Source organism: Gambusia affinis, linkage group LG01, assembly GCF_019740435.1.
Source record: "Gambusia affinis linkage group LG01, SWU_Gaff_1.0, whole genome shotgun sequence".
Classification (NCBI taxonomy): Eukaryota; Metazoa; Chordata; class Actinopteri; order Cyprinodontiformes; family Poeciliidae; genus Gambusia; species Gambusia affinis.
In genome coordinates, this window is record NC_057868.1 from 33,788,940 (window position 1) to 33,808,532 (window position 19,593).

The 19,593-nt window shown below is 36.2% G+C and overlaps 1 protein-coding gene across 6 annotated transcripts in view; it reads left to right on the forward strand.

The window, feature by feature from the left end:
* mitfb (melanocyte inducing transcription factor b) overlaps positions 1 to 19,593 on the forward strand; it is a 34,861-nt gene that overhangs the window by 2,583 nt on the left and 12,685 nt on the right. For 2 of the 6 annotated variants that reach the window (XM_044118562.1, XM_044118578.1), the window contains exon 2: positions 10,146 to 10,383. In XM_044118562.1, coding sequence (XP_043974497.1) covers positions 10,146 to 10,383 — 238 coding nt within the window. Of the gene's footprint in view, positions 1 to 5,758; positions 5,880 to 10,142; positions 10,384 to 19,593 lie in introns of those variants that run through there. The other 4 variants (XM_044118551.1, XM_044118569.1, XM_044118588.1 and 1 more) reach the window with 3 other exon arrangements.

Consider the following 19,593-nt stretch of genomic DNA (forward strand, 5'->3'; position numbering starts at 1 on the left):
TGAAAAAAGTTCTGGTTTTAAAAATAGCAAAACTTAACATCATGTTGTTCCTTCTTTTCGAACTTAAAAAATGACAGAGAAAATGAGTGACAAGAGTTTTATCTGGCTGTAGATGTCTGATACGTTTTAGTTGTTTCCAACAAAAAGAAATTCAACAGTTGGGACATCTATAGGTAGTCACGTTGAATAAACTATAATATGCCCACCCATAGATTGCTTGGTTCTAAATCTGATAAGTAATATCCTGTGTTATTTTAAAAACAGGAAGGATATTTGTTATGTCTACATTTTAAGGAGGAAAAGAATAAAGTTTGAAATATTTGTCAATGTATAATTGTGGAATTTGTTTTTCACCCTTTTTAGAGTTTCCCCAAAAAAACTTGTTAATGAGGGATGCTAAGGCACTTTACCAATGACCCACCATGTTTTTGTGCTAAAAGTTTTTAAAATTTGACAAAAAATGTTTTAAAATCTGACTAGGTAATTATGTGTTATTGGAAGACATTACTGACAACATCTAAACACCAACTATTTAGTCTTAAAGAAGGCAAATACAAAAAATACAATCAAAATATAAATTTTGCTCATCAGTTAAGTCCTAATTGAGTAATGAGCCAGTGGATCTTAAAACAAGATATATAATGCTAGCCACATTTAAAAGTAAAATAAATTTAAATAAATATTATGAGGAGTAAGCATATCTTTATGCTTAACTAAATATTCTTGGGGTACAAAATTAAAGTATTGATTGTAATAACTTTTCTTTGTTTAGAAATATCTACTGCTTGATCCAATATTTAGATTTTTCTGGTTGTGATTGGTCTTTTTCTTTTTTTATCAAAGCCAATGCAGTATTTGCAAGGAATTCTCTGATTGGATGATAAAGACCTGTTAGTAATTTGATGGTTGTGTGGCTCATTTAGGTGCAAGTGCAGTCATGCACTGTTGCCATGGGGCTGGGGGGAAAGATAAGCCTGACTACCCAACAAGGCTTATCATAACACACTGGGGAAAAGCCCGGTTATCATACTGTGAGAATCTGACCATTCCTCAGCATGGAGTGATAGAAGAGTTGCCAAAAAGACTGTTGAATTGCAATTTTATTTTTGGCATCATTTAAATTTTAAATGATCATGCCAATAAAATAACATTTTGAGTTCATTATTGTCTAACCTTAATTTGAATTTTACAAAAGTGCCTGGTATCTTCTAAATAAAAACACACCATTCTACAGAACAGAGTCTTTTCCCAGTTCATTGTATTAATGTAAGATGTCTCTGCTGACTCAGGTCTGATGTGTGGTAGGATTTCACCTCTCACCCTTTTTCTCCATTTTCGCTGTGAAAATGATTCCTTATGTCCGTCTGTTTGTGTGTAACATTTAAATGGTAATAATGTACTGGATTCCATGGTTATTTATCGCCAGAGGTTCCATAATTACCAGAATATTTGTTTAGCACATTTGAAAATGGCGTCTAAATGGAAGGAAGTCGATACAACCTCGATAAGCCTCTGTGACGAATGAAGCAAAAGTCAGAAGATCACCACAGTATGAATTAACTCACTGTTCCTTTTTTCTTAAGCAACACTGTCAAAGAATAGAGGAAATAAAAAAAAAAGACTGACATGTTGACTTGACGGACAGTGATTTGTTGAATCCTCATGCTGAACAAGCTGTGAAACATTCTGATCTCAGTTATGAAATGTTTGCTAAAGTTAGGTAAGAAAGGACCTATGTGAAAATGCGGCTCTTCTCTCAGTGATGCATAATGAAACACTTATGAGACTTACTGTGACGAATGCATTCATTTATCTCGTGTCTTATGTGCACACAAGTTGTAAACTTGGCCTCATTTATTTTCAACGAATCAAAATCAGACTGAACAGATTTCTGTTTTTATTTCCCTTGCTGTGGATTTGCACTTCAGCTCCTTGTTTTTAACTATAAGAACGGAAAACATCATCTCGGATAGTCCCAACCCTTAACCCAGTTCAGCATTTTTCAAACTAATGCCTTCAATTTCTTCATTAGTGAAATGTCATTACACTGTTCCACACACGTGGCTGAGTCTGAGCTGTGTTACTGCAGGCAGGGTTGTAGCATTGGCAAATCCCAGTCGAATTATCTGGACGGCATTGTTTCAGAAATACGTGAAGCTGCCTGAAGCATTGTTTCGAATGAAGGTGTCCCACTTCCTCTTCCCATCACATGAATATGACCCAGCACAATAATAGTCATGATGACTGTGATGTGTTATTGCGCACTCTGGATATTATTAGACTCATCAATGTCTTCTAACAGCTGGCTCAGCCGTTTCTTAAATTAGCATTCTTGGGAGTGACAAAATGTCATCTCAAATTTCACAGATTTCTTTGTTTTCTTGTTAGCTTCAAATCAGTTTGACAGAGTGTGCATGCTGCCATACACCATGCGTGAGACTTTTTGTGCCTATATATAGATGTGATGAAGGCATTATGCTAGTCTTCTATGCAGTGTAAATAAACTCTGCATATTTAGCACTTGAGAAGTGTTACATCTGCAGTGGATTTTGCACACCAAATCTTGCTGAAAATGAAAGTTTGAAAGCTTCACCTCTTCTTTATGTAACAATATTTAACATGGAACACAGTAATACTATGCATTCAGACCATCTATGGGCTTGAAAGACTAGCTCAGAAGGGCATTTGCCAAACATACTGCAAGCCTGGGCTGCTGTTTTTGTGTAGTCAACATTTTTGGTTCCTTGTAAAAGCATAACCTTCTGTATTTTATTGGGCATTTCTGCAATAGACCAACAAAACGTTGTGCATAATTGTAAAATACAAGGAAAGCTATTTGTGGTTTGCAAAGACTTACAAATTAAACATCAAGAGTACAGTGTGCATTTATTGTCAACCCTATGTACTGTAGTACCACCAAATATAGATTTATGCACAAGTCTCTCTTGCAAAAGAGATCTAGAACTCAATGGGGTTTTGCCTGATTAAATATAAAGATATTATTATTAATAATTATTAATATTACTGATTCTTGATAAAAATCTAACTGTTCTATGATAAATTTAAATCTGGTCTAGGCTTAAAACAATATCCCAAGCTTTAAACATGTCATGAAGGAGTATTTAATTCATTATCTGAAGCAAATGAAATTTTTGAACTTGGCCACAAAACCTTTGTGGATAATGACTCATAGAGTTAATCCTCGATTTCACAAGGAGGATATATTTTACACATAGGTCAAGGTTTTCTTACCACTATAATATACTTAAAAACTGTATTTTGTATTTGCTATGGATGTCTTTGAAATTAAAATAATTTATTTGATCTGAAACATTAAAGCGTGACAAAAGTTCTAATAAACAAATTGTAAGCAGGAAATTGATTTTTCATACAGTAAAACAATAGCTACAAAGTTTGTTTATGGTTTCATCAAACATAAGTTTTAAAATAGATCACTACTACCCGAAATCTAAGTTTCAGTTAGTGGCGAGACTTTGTCATCACAGAATATGTTGCAAGATGCTTGAATTTTATGAATACCTCTGTAGGTATCCTCTAGCAACAGACGGTAGAGACACTGGCTGAAAGATGATGTTGGGAGCAGCTTGTTCTCTTGAGGAGGGTGATGATAAGAGGGCAGGCAAGTTTCTCCCCTGATCTGAACCAAGAAGCTAAATGACACAGACAGGTGGTGCAACTGGAATAAAAAACTGTCTGAACTACATGTCCTTGTTTACATTCAGAGTTTCAATAATGTTGAACTCTGTCTGCCTCTGATGGAGACCAAGGGAACTACAAACAAAAAGCTACTTAGAAAGCTGAACAAATTTGCGGCACAGAGTACGTCTCTGCACCTAAAAAAAATGCTGCAGCATGGTAATGCTATTAGAGCTATAACTAAAGATGATTTCAACCATTTACGTGTCTCGCGGGTTCTCTTTCAGTGGCATGTTTGTTCCCGGCACTGTCAGCGTTAGTTTTTAAAAAACAGGAAGAAGATTAAACAAGAAATTTTTTTTGAGAAACTAACTCCATGAATATTTGCAATTTCATTCTAGCATAATAATTTGAATGCCTACAAGCTGTTATTTCCACTTGGAAACTGCAGCTGGGCATAAATCCTCTGGATAGTTGCTTACTTTGACTAATATCCTGATAAACTCATTTCAGTACTCAAATTATTACTTTAAGAGTAACATTTTCTCTGTCTTTGTCATGTTTTCTTAAAATATTTTTACTTTCAACCTTTTGTCTTGTCAAGTGTAAAGCTGTTTTGGACGAGACTTCTTCTAAACCTCTTTTTTGATGTTTTAAATTTTTGTATGCTAATTATCTTTTGTATTTCTTGATATTCTGTAACTGCTAGTGGTTGTTGATGGTTGGCACAGAAACCTGGTTGTTACAAGCATACAGTTTGCAGGACTTTATCTAAGGACTGTGATTTCTTGACAGTTTTCTAATTTGAGATCTCACCAGTTTGTTCTTTCACACTGTTCTCAACATGCATTCTTTTTATAGGAAAGTATTTTTATGGTGGTTTATAATCTCACTGCACATAACATTACCGTTTCATAGACAGAAAATAGAAATGAATGAAATGCACCCTGTAAAAAGCCCTGCCGCATTTAGGAGAAAACCTAAATACTTCATTCTGGAGATACTTGGGCTGATTATAGTGAGCATATTGTGGAAAACTGTCAGTTAACTTGAAGAGTGCAAAAACCTCATTTTCATCACAAGAAATACCTTGATACCTGCAGCCAGAAATAATAATGTTTTAAGTAAATTATCATAAAAAAAGAGCTACTCAATATATTGGGAATCACTAAAGACTGCTTGAATACAATGTTTGGTAGAGAATTGTGTTCACCCTGTACAGGGAAATAATACAAAAGTCTAGTTGGGTGGACTTTCACTGTCCTGTATATCAACATCTAATGTGGGTCTGAGTGACTGACGTGCTAAAGTTCGTGGAGAGGGATGAGGATATTGTGATGAGCCATAAAGAGAAAAACATCTGTTGCAGCAGATATATGCATCACATCACATTTTACAACAGTGAGGTTTTCCCTTATGCATTATAAGCCTGGTGGGCCACCAGGCTTTACTTGAGCCCCCTTGATCCCATTTTTTACATTTTTTAACACAAAAATACTGTGGGGCAACTGGTGGACTTCCCTAACAACCCTACCTCCAGGCTTAGCTAGGTTTTTGACAGAAACCCTGAACAGTATTTAATTTTTATGTATTACTGCAGCGCTACTCGAAATAGTTATTTTATCTGTACCAGAAAGATGTATTTATTTTTATGAACGATGGCTACCATGGAATAGTCTTATGCTGAGATGTGTAGCTAAGCTGGCGAGATGACCATTTCACAAGCTTTCTGAACAATGTTTACAAAGTGCATAGTCATACATGTGTTTGAAACAACTATAAACAGAAATGTTATGACACTTGTGCCATAACACAAGTCAAAGCTTTTCATTGCTCGTGATCTTAAAGATGTAGGTGTACGACTTTAATGTAGGACACCCCGCTCAACACGTGTCAGCACATGTCTCTAAGTGAAACAGTATCTGTGCGGCTTTGTACAGCGTGCTGTTGGACAGCATGTTTCCAGTAGGCTCCGGCCCTTTCCTTCACTCCGCTCTGCTGTGGCTCTGGACGGGGCCGGTCCTCTGCCTCTGACTCTGTGAGGCGATTGGCGATTCCAGGCCGGGTCCTGGAGCCTCCCCCTGTGACACACTTTCAGTGCGGCCCCACCAGCATGACTTTCACTGCTCTCCAAGGGCGGGTGGTGCACCTTCAGGGGAAAAACAAACAAATATGGAGGCTGCTGGAGTGCAAGTGTACAGACCCTGCTCTTTTAACTTTCTGTGAGTACAGATCCTCAGCATCTCTTATATTGTTTTCTTGCTTTAATTTATTACCTTATTGCTGTATATCCCTATTGAGTACATGAAGTTAATTTAGTAGGAAATAAGAAGCACTAGAATAGTTCCCATATTATTACTATTATGATGTTTAAATATGCATTTAATAACTTCTTGTCATAACACATAAAAATTAATGTGTGTGATTTTCATGTTTTGTTCCCTTGACAACAAGTATTGGGTGAAAACAGACTAATATCACTGGAATTACTGTACTTTATCTACTTTCTTACTGCAAAGTAACTAATTATTTTATATATTATTTCTCTCTTCTTGCCTTCATCAAAGACTCAGCTCTGACTATTTGACTAGTGGTAGATATGATGGAGCAGAATAGTGAGCATGCTCATACCAATCATGAGTTGTGGTGGGCAGGGCCCTGTAAGACTGTACAACCATTGTGTTTTTTTTTAGCCCCCTCTTTTGTGAGATACACAAACATGAGACGAGGTGTGTGTATGCACAAGAATGAAAAGGTTAAAAAAAAGGGACAAAAAAGCTTTTTATGTGTTTCAGTGGTTCAGCTGGCAAAAAGCCACCAAACAGAGTTGAATAGAGGTTGTGCTTTGCTGTGTTTAGCTGTATCAGGTCACTCATACAGTGTAATACAACCATTTCATGAATTAAAAGTTTCTGATTTTTTTAAGATTATTTTTTGTAAAATAATATTGCTTCATGTTGTAAACTTTGTCACATTTAATTTAGATTACCCAGGAAAATGTGGACATTTTCCAACAGCATAGCAATGACAATAACATGGAGTATAATGCTGTATACAAGAAGATGGGTAGAGATTGTGCTTCTTATGCACCTCTTATGTCATCCAAAGAGGTGCATTAGACATTTGATTATTGTAAAATTACCAGTTCTGCACACATCATTATCATAGTTGGTTCCTTAACAGTCTAGTGTCATATAATCCTGAATCTTGTTTTTATCTTCCTACAAAAAAAGTACTGGTACACCTTTTGGTTTTCATTTTAGCAAAGAATTTGTGGAGTGCAGTGAAGATGTTTTAAACCATTGAAGTATAACACAGTTGAAGCATAGCCCATCATGCCTAAAACATGAGGAATAAGCAACATCCTGATTGTATTGTTACCTCAGTTTTTATGTCAATTTGTCCTTTAGATTTTTTTTAATTAACAAAACCATGCGGTGTTTATGTAAGGTATTCTTTTATGTTCTTTTGTGCACAGAAAGTTGACACATTTATAAAAACTTATTGATTTTATGTTTAAAATGACAGAACATTTAGAACATAAACAATATATTTTTGCATACATCAGTGCTTCAGATAATTAAGTTAAAAAGTTCAGGCAGTTTTGCTAATGGTTCCATGTGCTCACCAGAAAAGAGGAAGCAAAGGAAACGAATGAATTGGGGTATTTAGGAATTTTAACATTCAAAGAGAGAAGCAGATTAAAGACTTAAAGAGAACACAAAGCCTTCATTTGCAGCAGCAGCAATGAAAAGTTTTAACCATAGATCCAGAAAGTTTGTTTGAAATGTCTAGGATGAAAGGAAACAAAGTCACCCAAACCCAGGCTGATGCCATGTACCAGAGTCGGTACAAAGGAACTTCGGAGAAAAAAGAAATAGCTGTCAGACTGAACGACTCAAACTTCTGCAGAGCTTTAAGACCGAGCTGAAATTCATTCTTTGTTCTGCAATTTAAGATCCTACTATTTGACATGAAATTTATTAGTCTTAATTGTTTCACTCAGATAACCAGTGGACAGGTCAGTCCGTGAGGTATCAGACCGTGAGACTATATGTGATGCTGGGAGAGAGTTATAGCATGTTGACGGCTCAACACCCAGTGAATATGCTGCAGACCGAGGCAGTGTTTGACCGCACTGGCTAATTAGTGCGATTACTGCACAGCTGGATTGGCCAGACGTTTTACGGTGTTGTATCAAAAGGATCACTCACTCGATGAAGGCTTCGTCCCGACAACTTCTGCTTCAGCAGATTCTCTCTATTTTAGGACCACTGGACTTTGCTTTGTCTGGAGAGTAGCTGTCTAAATTTAAGAGGATGGGAAAACTGAAGCAGTCTGTGGTTTGGAGTTCCTCTTTGGGTGATGTTAAAACCTGAAAAATCTACCTTGGACTAGAGTAGTTCATTGTTCTCAATAACAACTCATGCTTTCTGAAGCCACATCTGTAAGGATGTTTTAAAGGGAGTATTTAAGTGAATAATTTGGTGTATGTGAAGTGAGATTTGTTAGAAAGTTTTATTTAGCTGTTTTTGACTTGTAGTAGATCACTATCCAGCCATCTTAATTTATAATAATCCCAGATTAGTCAGACCTACATCCTGAAACTAACAACTTCACTGATTGGACCAAAAACACAACCATCTAAAAAGCAAACGCAATGTTGAATTCTAATTTATTAAAGTTTATTATAGTCTTCAATTTCCCAACAATAGTTGTGTCAATACATCTAGTTCACAAGAGAAGATTTTACTAAACTACAAATGCTATTTTTTATTTTTGCAAATAGAGGAATTGTATGATGAGTTACAAACTGTGTCCTAGTAATATGCAGTTAGTGTACAATAATTGAGTCTACATTTGACTAGTCTATAAATTGCTTTTTTGTATGTTTCTAAAATGTTCTTGAAGGATAAAAAGCATTGATCAGGCTCCTTATTCTGGTTTTCACAAATAAAATACAGTTTCCATCCATTTTCAACTGTGTTTAACGACTCCCTCTTCTAGGTAAAATTATTAGGTTCATGTTTGATCTTTTTAAACAGAGATTCATTGACTGCAGGCCATATTTCTTAGAAACTCTTAAAAAGCCCTTTGTCATCTGTTCTGAACAGATATACACAAAATGCCAGAGGATATGCTGCTCATAAAAATGTCATTTTTTTTATTTATCCTTCTGATTTTAGATTATTAAAAGCTTATATATAGATCAGTGCTTATTTAACACGCTGAACAAAAATAGTATTGGTAAATTGGCTCCAGTCAGACTGCCATAACACACAACTGAGCAGTGTTGGTTAATTTACATGTACATGATGGAAAAAAAAGAATATTTTCATTTGAAATTTAAACATCTATATTTCAAATGTTATTATCAGACTGGTCAACCTTTAAATGACAAATGACAAGACCAGGAAGATTAGGACGAGCATTTTGAACAGCTATGGTGAAGAGATGCATACATTATTTCCACTAATTATTTGGTTACTAATGATGTAAGTTTTTATCCAAGTACATCTGTTCCCCAATGAAGCATGGAAAAGGTTTTGCTAACGGACAAGATGAAAACATGTAAATCTTGTAATCAACACTACTTCTTACCTGTATTACTACAGCCATGTTCACATTCAGTATCTTAATTTTTTAAGAAGGGGAGGAGATATGTCATAAAATATAGGGAGATAATACTGTACAATATAAAAAAAAATGTATAATGGCGACAATATTGGTAAATGTTGATGTCAGGTATGAAAGGCCTGTGATAGGAGGCCTTTCATGGCTAACAATAATTGTCCTAACAATAATTGTCTTCTAAGCAGTCCTTTGCTTTGTGAATATTGCATCCATTGATATTGCATATGGTTGTGATATATTGTGCAACCCTACAGACAATACCGCAAACAGGTTCAGAAGGAAGTTCTTTAGAGTCCAACCTGCACTAGGAGCAGGCTGAGAAGAGTCTCAGGTTTTGATTCTGCCACGCCACAGATGGTGTCCTGACACTCAATGTGATATCGAATGCCAGGACAACACAATTAGCCTACAATATCCAGACCCTTCATCATTTCATGACAAAACGTGTCCACTGCTTTGGCCCTGCAATCGGAAAGGTTTTTAATGACCTCAGTGATCTCTGCAATGGTCTCTTGAAGTATTTGAATATATTCAGTAATTTCAGAAGTGACTTTTGTCTATTTGTTTGACATATTCTTGACAGTAACCCTAAGAGAAGATTACTGGTTCTCAAATTTAACTAGTTATTGATTTATTGGTTACTGTTTTCAACTCTATAAGTAAGATTTATTTTTATCCCTGGTCCTTCAGTTGTTCTTTCTGCTTGACCTCTTCTTCCTCACATGGCCTCAGTTTGCCCTTTCTCTAATACCACTCTCCATCTTTTTGCCTCTCCTCATCTCACCTTTGTAATCAGGCTCTCGTTTCCCTCTCTGATTGCTCATCTGACATCTTTCCTTTACCCTTTGCAGCAGCCCGTCGGACCAGCATGGCGCCTCCAAGCCCCCTCTGAGCTCCTCGGCCATGACATCACGCATCCTGCTGCGGCAACAGCTAATGCGGGAGCAGCTCCAGGAGCAGGAGCGGCGGGAGCAGCAGAGACAACAGTCCTCCCACTACCCACAAACTACAGCGACCCAGACCCCCGCTATCAATGTCAGTGCCCCTGTCAGTGTACCAGCTGGAGCACAGGTGCCAATGGAGGTGCTTAAGGTAAGCAGCTATGGCTGCAGGGGAGGAGATGAAGTGTGGCGGCATGTTTAATTAGCAGGCTTGGTTCTGTATAAAGTTTCCACTTCTGGAAGTTGTATGCGTCACTGCCCCAGTCTGAAGGGTCCAGCTGTATTAATAGATGTTGGTGACTCGAGCGTAGACAGTCAGACAGTTGTGGTTTTACTACAACCGACTGAAAAAATTTAAAAACGGTGAAAAAAAAAAAAGAATGAGCAGGAGTGAGTGAAGTGTGTTAAAATGCGTATATGGGGATTATCTTTCCTGAGAGAATTCCTCTTTAATGCACGCTGTGCTTCCAGCCATTTGGATTTAGCCATCTTTAATCCTATTTGCTCAGCTACGTTCACATCTTTTCGTAGCTTTGATTCTCTGGCAGTCTAAAGGGACAGAAGGTTGTTCAGGTTGTCTGTCTGAGTAGAGAGGGTTGGTTTTTGCTTAAATATTTTAACCAAGACTTTCGGTAAGTTTTATTCTTTACCTAATTTTCTCAGATGGGTGTATTTTTTTTAAAAACATACTTCAAAAATGTGTTGAGCTGTGCTGCGTAAATGTAAGCACAACCAAAGATCTCTGTGTAGTTTATACTTTTTGCTCCTTTATACATTTTACACTTCTACTTTTCCTTGCTATTCTGTGTTTTATATTATTCTTGATATGAAAAACCTGTGTGTGACGGTGTTTTTGGAATGTTTTGGACACAAACTTAAACTCTAACTTGTTTTTAGTAAGTGTGCTGTTTTGGAAAATACTTTCTTCCACGTCTTTATGAAAGCACTAGATATTACATTAGCTAATTTTAGTTTACTTTTTTTTGTTTTAGGTGTTTCATCTATTTAAGAAAACCATTAAGCTTTGAATATATATTCGAAAAGCCTTATAGTAAGTGTTTGCAGCAGCATAACCTCACATGAATTTTTTTTCTTAATTTCTTTGAAAAATACTTTAAAGGCTTGTTTTTACCTTCCTTAGCAGACTTCTCAAATATTTTTTAAGGGATTTTTGTTTTTCATGCGTTGTGCAATCCAAACGTTGGTATAATTCCAATTTTGTAACTAGAACCGAGGTGTGCTGAATAGAGTACATACATATTTATTCAAGTGGCTTCAAATCATTTTAACTGCCATACAATAATTTCACACAAAAATTCATCTGCACCTCTCTGACAATAAGCTTAATCTTTCTCTTCACTGCGCATGTTATTGCCTTAACTGTGGATATGGCAAAGTTAAAGTGAGTCATTATCTTCTTGTAGCCATTTTCTGTTTTCTTTTTTTTTTTCCATTTTGAAAAGTTGCTAATCGATCTGTTTGTTATGCCACAATTAAACCCCGATGTAGCAAGAAGTCACAGATTTATTTATTGGGAGTGTTGGCAATGACACCAGTTGAGTTACCCATGAGTCCATACAACACTGTTACCTCTCTTTGACTGATTTTCTTTTTAAATACATGTACTAAGTTAATGAATTAATGGAATTTCTTGATTTAAAACCATGTTGCAAATCATCTGTTGAAAAAAGGTGTCCACTTCCAATTTATGGTGACAGACTTTACTTATCTAGCCCTGTAGTGGAAAATAAAAAAAGATGTTTAATGATGTAAATGCCTTGCTGCTGAAATGTGCTATACAAATACAAATAAATAAAGTTTAATGTTTAATTTTTGTGGTCTAAAATGTCCTTCAAAACATGGAAACAAAATGTTAGTTGCTGAGAAATGCTGCAACAACTGAAAAAAATTTGTGGTTTTGTGCTTAGGCACATTTTCAGCACCTTAGGTGTACGTGGCACGGGTCATCACAGGACACAAATTCAGTCCATTGAAATCATTACCTTCGTCATGTAGTATAAACATGACCTATTCACCATAATCTGAAGCTCTTTGAGAGATTTAGGACGCCCCCACCCTGAACCCTCACCTTGTGTACAATACATACAATTTGAGTAATTTCTCTGTGTTTGCCAAAGCTTACAGACATTCTTCTTTGACTGTGGTCTTCAAAATGAAAAGGCCGTTCAAGCTTGGCGCTGTTGAGCTGGGTTAACCTGCTCCCGTCTGTAGGTAGATTAGTGGAGTCCACACAGCTCAGGGGTACCAGGCAGAGCTGCTGAACCTCAGAAAGTGCAAACATTAAGCTCAGATGAGTTTATCTAAAGACTGATTGGACCCTTAATTAACCAACTGACCTCTGACCTCTTGGGCGAATAAGTATGGGATCAGTTTAGGGATCAAGACAAAGGCGAGCACAGCCTTACCACACACTGAACGCTAATTCAGTGAAGAATGCTTGTAATTAGCGTCCACTGCCTTAATTCCTCAGCATATTTAAGAGAAAAAAAGCACACTGCTTTGAAATTTGCGTAGGCTAACTTCCTAAAAGGGTCAAAAGTTATGTGTTTATTTTTAAGGGATTTATGCCACCATGAAAAGAACAATGTACTCTTCTTCTCCACTCGATGCTTTTGGATCACACAATTATTGATTCATAACAAGCATAGTTCATAACTAGTGACACACTAATCAGAATATTTTGTGGTCGACTTCCAGTCTTGAGTTTTGTAAATCTGCTGTTTCTGATTTTGGCTAATAAATATAAACATTTTGAATCATTTTAGCATATATTAGCAATTAGCGTGATATGTGTGGTTATTTTGGCCTAGAGGTTTTGGAGATCATAAAGAAGTTTTTTATTAAATTTTGGATGGGTATTCTTTTAGTCAGCAGTGTTTTTTTACTCTTCTCTGGATGCAGACTCTATTTTAGTTGTTGAATTATGAAGCCTGATCTTAACTATTGTTCGTCTTTTGTGATCTCTTTACTGTTTCATGCTTTGCTGGAGTAATTTTGGTAGACTTGCCACCAGTTTATGTTTTCGCCCATGTTTTCTCCATTTCTAGGTAATAGCTTTCACTGTGCCTTACTGCTGCCCCAAAGACTTTAAAATAGATTTGTTACCTGAAACTGTCGCTGTGTTTATGACTAATATTCTATATTACAAATGATAAATTCTTTAAAGAGCTCAGAAAAAATGCATGCTATCTGGGCATACTGCAAGAAGGCATGAACTTTGAGATTAGACTTTCCAGAGAGGTCCTCAAAGAGCAAGAAAAAATATATATCAGTATTTGATATCTGTAATTTTTTGCTCCATATATTATTTAAAAGGGGGTTTCCAGCAGCTGTAAAAGCCAAATTATGCAACATTGGACAAGATGAAATATTTTAATGACATATTTTCTCATGAAGTTTTCTTGTGGATTTACAAGTTAGATGTATAATCTTTACCCAGCTTACTCCAATTAATTGTAAAACCCCATAAACTACTGAAAAGTACAATAATTTAAGAATTTTGGATATGGAGTGAGACAGTCTTAAGAGTGTCAATAAAACATTGCATACATACTTGATTCGAATTCATGATTGCCAATTGTTATGCCAGTAATTTTGTTATCTGGTTGAACAATACATGCTAAATGTTTAAACGCTAAAATAAACAATATTAGAAAGTACAGCGAGAATGCTGAAAAGGGGCAGTTGTAATATTATCACCTTATTCCATTGCTTGGATTTTGACATTTGATTTTTGTCCATTGTGAACAATTGGAAGTAAGATCAAAATACAGAACAAACATGTACCGTCTACATGGTGAAAGCTTTCATCCAGTAACACTATCACCAAAGCTTGTCTTGTGCATTATTTGAAAAGAAACAAAAACTTAAAATACTTGATGTACAGCCCACATTTATTACAAATAATTTTATGATAGCTTTCTCACCATGAGATCAACTAAGTATAATCCCTAACATCATCATCTAGTGTGAGCTACGCTAACTTTAAGAGTATTTATCATTCAAAGGCACAGTTTCAATCAGCATGGAGGGTTAATTTGCAATGCTTGTGCATATTAAGCTCACAGTATGTCAGAATGGGAGGCCAACATGACACTGAAATGTTGCCATTCACATTAAATTCACAGTTGTTGTCTGCAAATTCTGCAAAGCACGTTAGCAGTCTGTGAGACAAAGCGGCCCATTCTTGCAGGATGCAAGGCAAATGGTGACTGTCTTGCTAATGTATCCTGGTCAGACCATCATGGAATGCCTTGGGTATCCAAGTAAAAAAACATACAAATCATTGTTTGTCATTCTGAGTTCACCATGCACCCATTTTTATTCAATACAGCAGGACACTTTGTGCTTGCTTTTACAGAGTTTCTGACTTTTTAGGGGTTAGGTTGCCATTGCCCTCTGGCCCGCTGATGTCTAAAAGCGAGTGAGGGGATAAATAGTTGCCTTGTTCGCCGCAGTTTCAGATGCTGCAAGTCAGAATTTGTTGTTACAGTTTTAAATTGTGCTCTCTGAGGCGGGTACACTGAGTGAAGTTGAGCAGAGAAATGTTTAATTCAGCACTCTCTGGCTGGACACACGATCCAGCTGCACTCGCTACAGACACAAAACTGATGGCTTTATGTACAACTAAGACAGTGACCTAGGAGAAGTTGATTCTGTTCTTAAGAGTTTATAAACACACTATGAAAATAATCTCTTTTCATGTCAAAAACAGAAACTTTTTTACACCCAACTTTGTTGCAACAAAAGCAGCATTGAGAAGACCAGGACTTTAAAGCCTGTGGTCTGTGGCCCTGAGGCTTCAGTGAAGCCCTTGAAGCTCTGAGGTCATCTTATTATGTGTGATAATTTAGGAACTCCCTGAGGACAAAATAAGCTCAAAAGCCTCAATTGTTTATTTTAAAGAAACTAAACCAGGTGGGTACGAAATACAGCAAAATATAAGTGAAAGTATTCGTCTGCATATTTATTTATTTGTAATTATTATATAGTTTTAAAGATTAAGGAAGACAATCATTTTTACATGCAGTGTTGTATCTGTAAACAGACAAAATACTACAGTCCCTTGCTAAAATATTTATACACCTTTTTTTTTTTTTTTCCCCCACCAGGGGGTCTTTTTGTGGGCTCTAGTGTCCCTTATTTGAAAGTAGACTGACAGGAAAGGGGGAAGGAGAGGGGGGAAGACCCGCGACCGCCACGTCGAGGACTGAAGGCCTCCAAATGTGGGTCGCGCTATCCCCTACACCACCACAGCACGCCCGAAAAATATTTATACACTTTATTTTTTTTTTCCCATTTGGCTATTTCACTATATTTTATTCTGATTTTATCTTCAGTGGTGCATGAAAGTGAAGTCAAATTAAAAATCTGACAAGATTTGGCGTTCTTTAGTATTTATCCCACCAGGGTCAGCACTTTGTGGGACTGTTGTTTTTCATCATTCTTATTTGAAAATGGCTTACTTTTTTTGGCATCAGATTGCTGTTTTAAAATATTTTGAACTAAACCATGACATTGTTGTTCAGAGTGTACATTTAGGGTTGTTGTCCAGCAGGAAGCTGAACCTTCACCTCGTACAGAAGTAAACTGCTCCACATAATTATCTGATTTCTGTATTCCTTTGTCTTTGTGATGGTTTGTGTTCAGCAATGTTTCTGACAACCATCAGAGGCCTTAACTGAACACTTGTACTTATAACCAGACTAATTACATACAAGTAGATTATTTACAAATTAGGAAACTTCTGAATGCAGATTGGTGGCCCTGGATTTTATTTAGGGATCAAACTAAGACGCTGATTACTTGTGTGTTTTTTATTATCATTTTCTGTCTCATTTGTCTTGCACTTTACAAGGAAATGCACTACTTTTGGCCATCCCAGATTGTTGTCTTTACTTGTTAATGTTTACAAAAGTTTTACACATTTAACTGTTCTCTATAAGTGGGTTTATATGGTTGTGCTTATTTGCTACATTGGGGCAGCAGTATTTTGTGTCTGTTGCATTTAATGCTCTTAATGCCTCCTTTGTTTCTTCTTTTGCAACAAGAAAATCTAGGATTTGGATTTAGTGAGTATGTAAGAATAAAATGGAGTTGTAACGAGCTCCATTGGTGGGATGTCTTGCACTTATTTTTGTTGCTTTTTTTTAGACACGTAAAAAAAGATGTGGAAATTATACCTGCAGTCAGTAAGTCTTTATGTCTCGGTATTCAAGAAGCCCTGTGTAGATGCAGGTTTAGAGCTTACTTTATAAAGAGAGAAGGTTTGAAACTTGAGGTGAAACATTGAATGCGTTTGATATTTTCTTTGAGAAGTAAACGTATAAATACAAAATTATCATTCTGTCTGTAACATATATGGGCCTGTGGAAACAGAATTATAGTCCAGTTCAGTTTTTTCAGCTGAACTGGACTATAATTCTGAAATTCAGAAAATGAAATATTCCATAAATTAGGCAACGTCTTCCCAGGAATCACAGACAAAACCCACCAATGACTTCATGACTGATGGTATACATTATTTGTAACACAGATTTATATGACAGAAAGATTTTTTTGTATTTCACAAATCTATCAGTAGGAACTTTGTGAGATATTTCCCAGGCAAGATGTGAAGATAAAAACACATTTTAAGCTGGTGTAGGGATAAAAACATAACTGTATTTTTGTTTATCCATTGTCTGTGCCACCCACTATTAACGGCATATCCTGTAAATACATATAAAATGATTAATTCATCTTTAAATGCAGTTGCATAATTACACTGATAAAAATGGAAAACAAAAACTTTTCATTTTGACTCATTTGTTCCGTGAAGAAAACCAACATAATTTGTGGCACAATTACTGTTATCCCTAACAAAGTAAATGCAACTGAGAATTTTTTATCCATGCTGTTTATCTAACACTGTACTTTATAATGATTTGAGGGTTTAAACTGCTATAGGTGTGGTATATAATCGAGACATACTGCAATTCTTTTTCATGTCGGTTTTACCTGTGCAGTCCCCATGTTTGATAATGTTAGAGGATCTTGTATGTTGATTTCTAGTGACAGACAGAGTAGGTTATGTAAATTAATGCTTTTTCTCCCAATTGAAGGACCTTTTTAACCTGTTTTTAAACTTTTTTGTTTTTTTATTCAATATTTATTTGTCCCTAAAATATCATAGAATAAAGTTCAAATTAAATAAAGTGGTGGGTTAGGTTTCTCAAAACCTAATGGAAAATGGAAAAACACTGAAAGGACTCGAAATGTGGAAGGCAAATATCATATTTGATTTTTAATTTATTGGATTGAAGAAAATAAATTTAATTTAAAAAGAAATCATCCAATAACAGAGAACATAATCATCTTGGCAGTGTAGCAATACACTAGTATAAAGTGACACAATGAGAGCTAACAGAAGACTTCTTGTTCAATCCAATCAGTAATAAATCAGTGACGCTGCTGTGCCTTATACGTCTTTATCAAACAGTAACCGTGGTAACCTTAGTGGCGTCAGCCCAGTGGTCTTGTGATGAGAATACCTGCAGGATATACTGTAAGTTAATGTAGCTCACATGAGGGTCTCCTAAAGAACAATGATGCTGTATCTGTGCATGGACAAGGACCTCTGAATGAGCTTGTGTTCCAAGGTACTTAGTAATTTCTAAATCACATGACCAACATTTCTCTGATTACCTTGTCTAACTGAGTATTCATAGTTGCTTAGCTGACACTTCATGGTTAACTTTTGTTTAACTGTGCTCAATTGTTTTGCCTTTGATTTTACATTTACACAGTTTATCAGGCATAGCGATACCCCAGTTTGTGGTTTTGCCACATTTAAGGGAAAGACAACTGCCATCAAGCTTTTGATAAAACTTGCAATGAATATTTTACATTACAAAGAGGAGTTGTTGTTTTTTTTAAGATTTGCTTTAATTGAGCTACATTTTGAGCATGAATGGTTTGTTTACAGTCAGGCAAGAACAATTACATTTGAGACCAGTCTTTCCCTTGGCCACTCTAAAACAAATGGTTTTTTTTAGCCATTCATAAGTACAATTGCTGGCCTACTCTGGGTCATTGACCTGCTGCATAACTCCAGTGTGTTTGAGTTCAAGGTCACACATTGAGGCCCAGATATTATCCTGCAGGAATTTCTGACTGAGAGCAGAATTCTTGGTTCCATCAATTGCTTCAAATGTCTGAAGCTGAGCAGCAGCTCATACCGTCACACTATCACTGCCATGTTTGACTGTTGACATGATGTTCTGTCTTTTAAAATATTAGTTAATTTTACACCAAAATGTTCAGTATTTATCTCCACCGTTCACGGAATATGTTCCCAGTAGTTTTTAGGGTTATAAAGATGAAGCAGTTAGATAAGCTATCTCTGTCTTAGCATCCAGTTCAGGTACTGAGATACAGAAGCACTCTGGTTGCGATTACTTCGCTGTAGGACAATGTCTTCTCCCCATATATGCGGCTGTTGCTGAACTGAAAAACTTCTTCATTGACATCCTGGGTGCACAATGAAGCATTATTATAGTTTCTTCCTCCTAGCAGCTGTTGGATTAAAACCAGTAACACCATGACTCCCAACAAACTCAAGAAGTATTAACATTCCTACTGTTATTTACACATCCCATCTGATCTTCATACATATTTTTTTTATTTGTTGTAAATCCTGTTGCTGCTTTCCATATTTATATACACATTGTGCAAGTTGTTAGCAAAAGTGCTAACAACTTGTTGCTGGTACACCTGATTTTCCAAAGGTGACACAATAAAGGACCTTATTCTTTTTTTTTTTGTTGGACTGTTTTAAAACAGGTCTTTGTGTTTTGTTCAGCAGTAGTTCTTCTCATTCTGTTGTAGCTCTCTGTATTTGATAAAACAATTTGTTTATGATGACGTGGACTCTTAGTTTCTTTCGCTACACAAAACATTTTGCATATAGACCAATAGTTTCATTTTGGTCTCATATGACCAAAGCATTTTCTTCCAAATATTTACCGTTTCTTCCCATATTTGTGCCACAAACCAGTGCAATATTTGGATGCACATTTTATTTGTTACATTCAACGACGGCCTTCTTCTTGTGAATCTTCCACAACTGCCAGATTTGTGAAGCATGCGACATACAGTTGTCATGTTTACAGATTGTGAGCTTTGGATTTCTGCAGCTCCTCCAAAGTTTCTTTGGTCTGTTTCTGGTATGTTTCCCTTGCCCAGCCATTCAGATTGACTGAATGAACTTGTTTTGGTAGGTGTGAAGTTGTGTTATGGTCTTTCCTTTTTTGGATGATTGATCAAACTGACATCTGCTTAAGCAGTTGTTTTATAATCT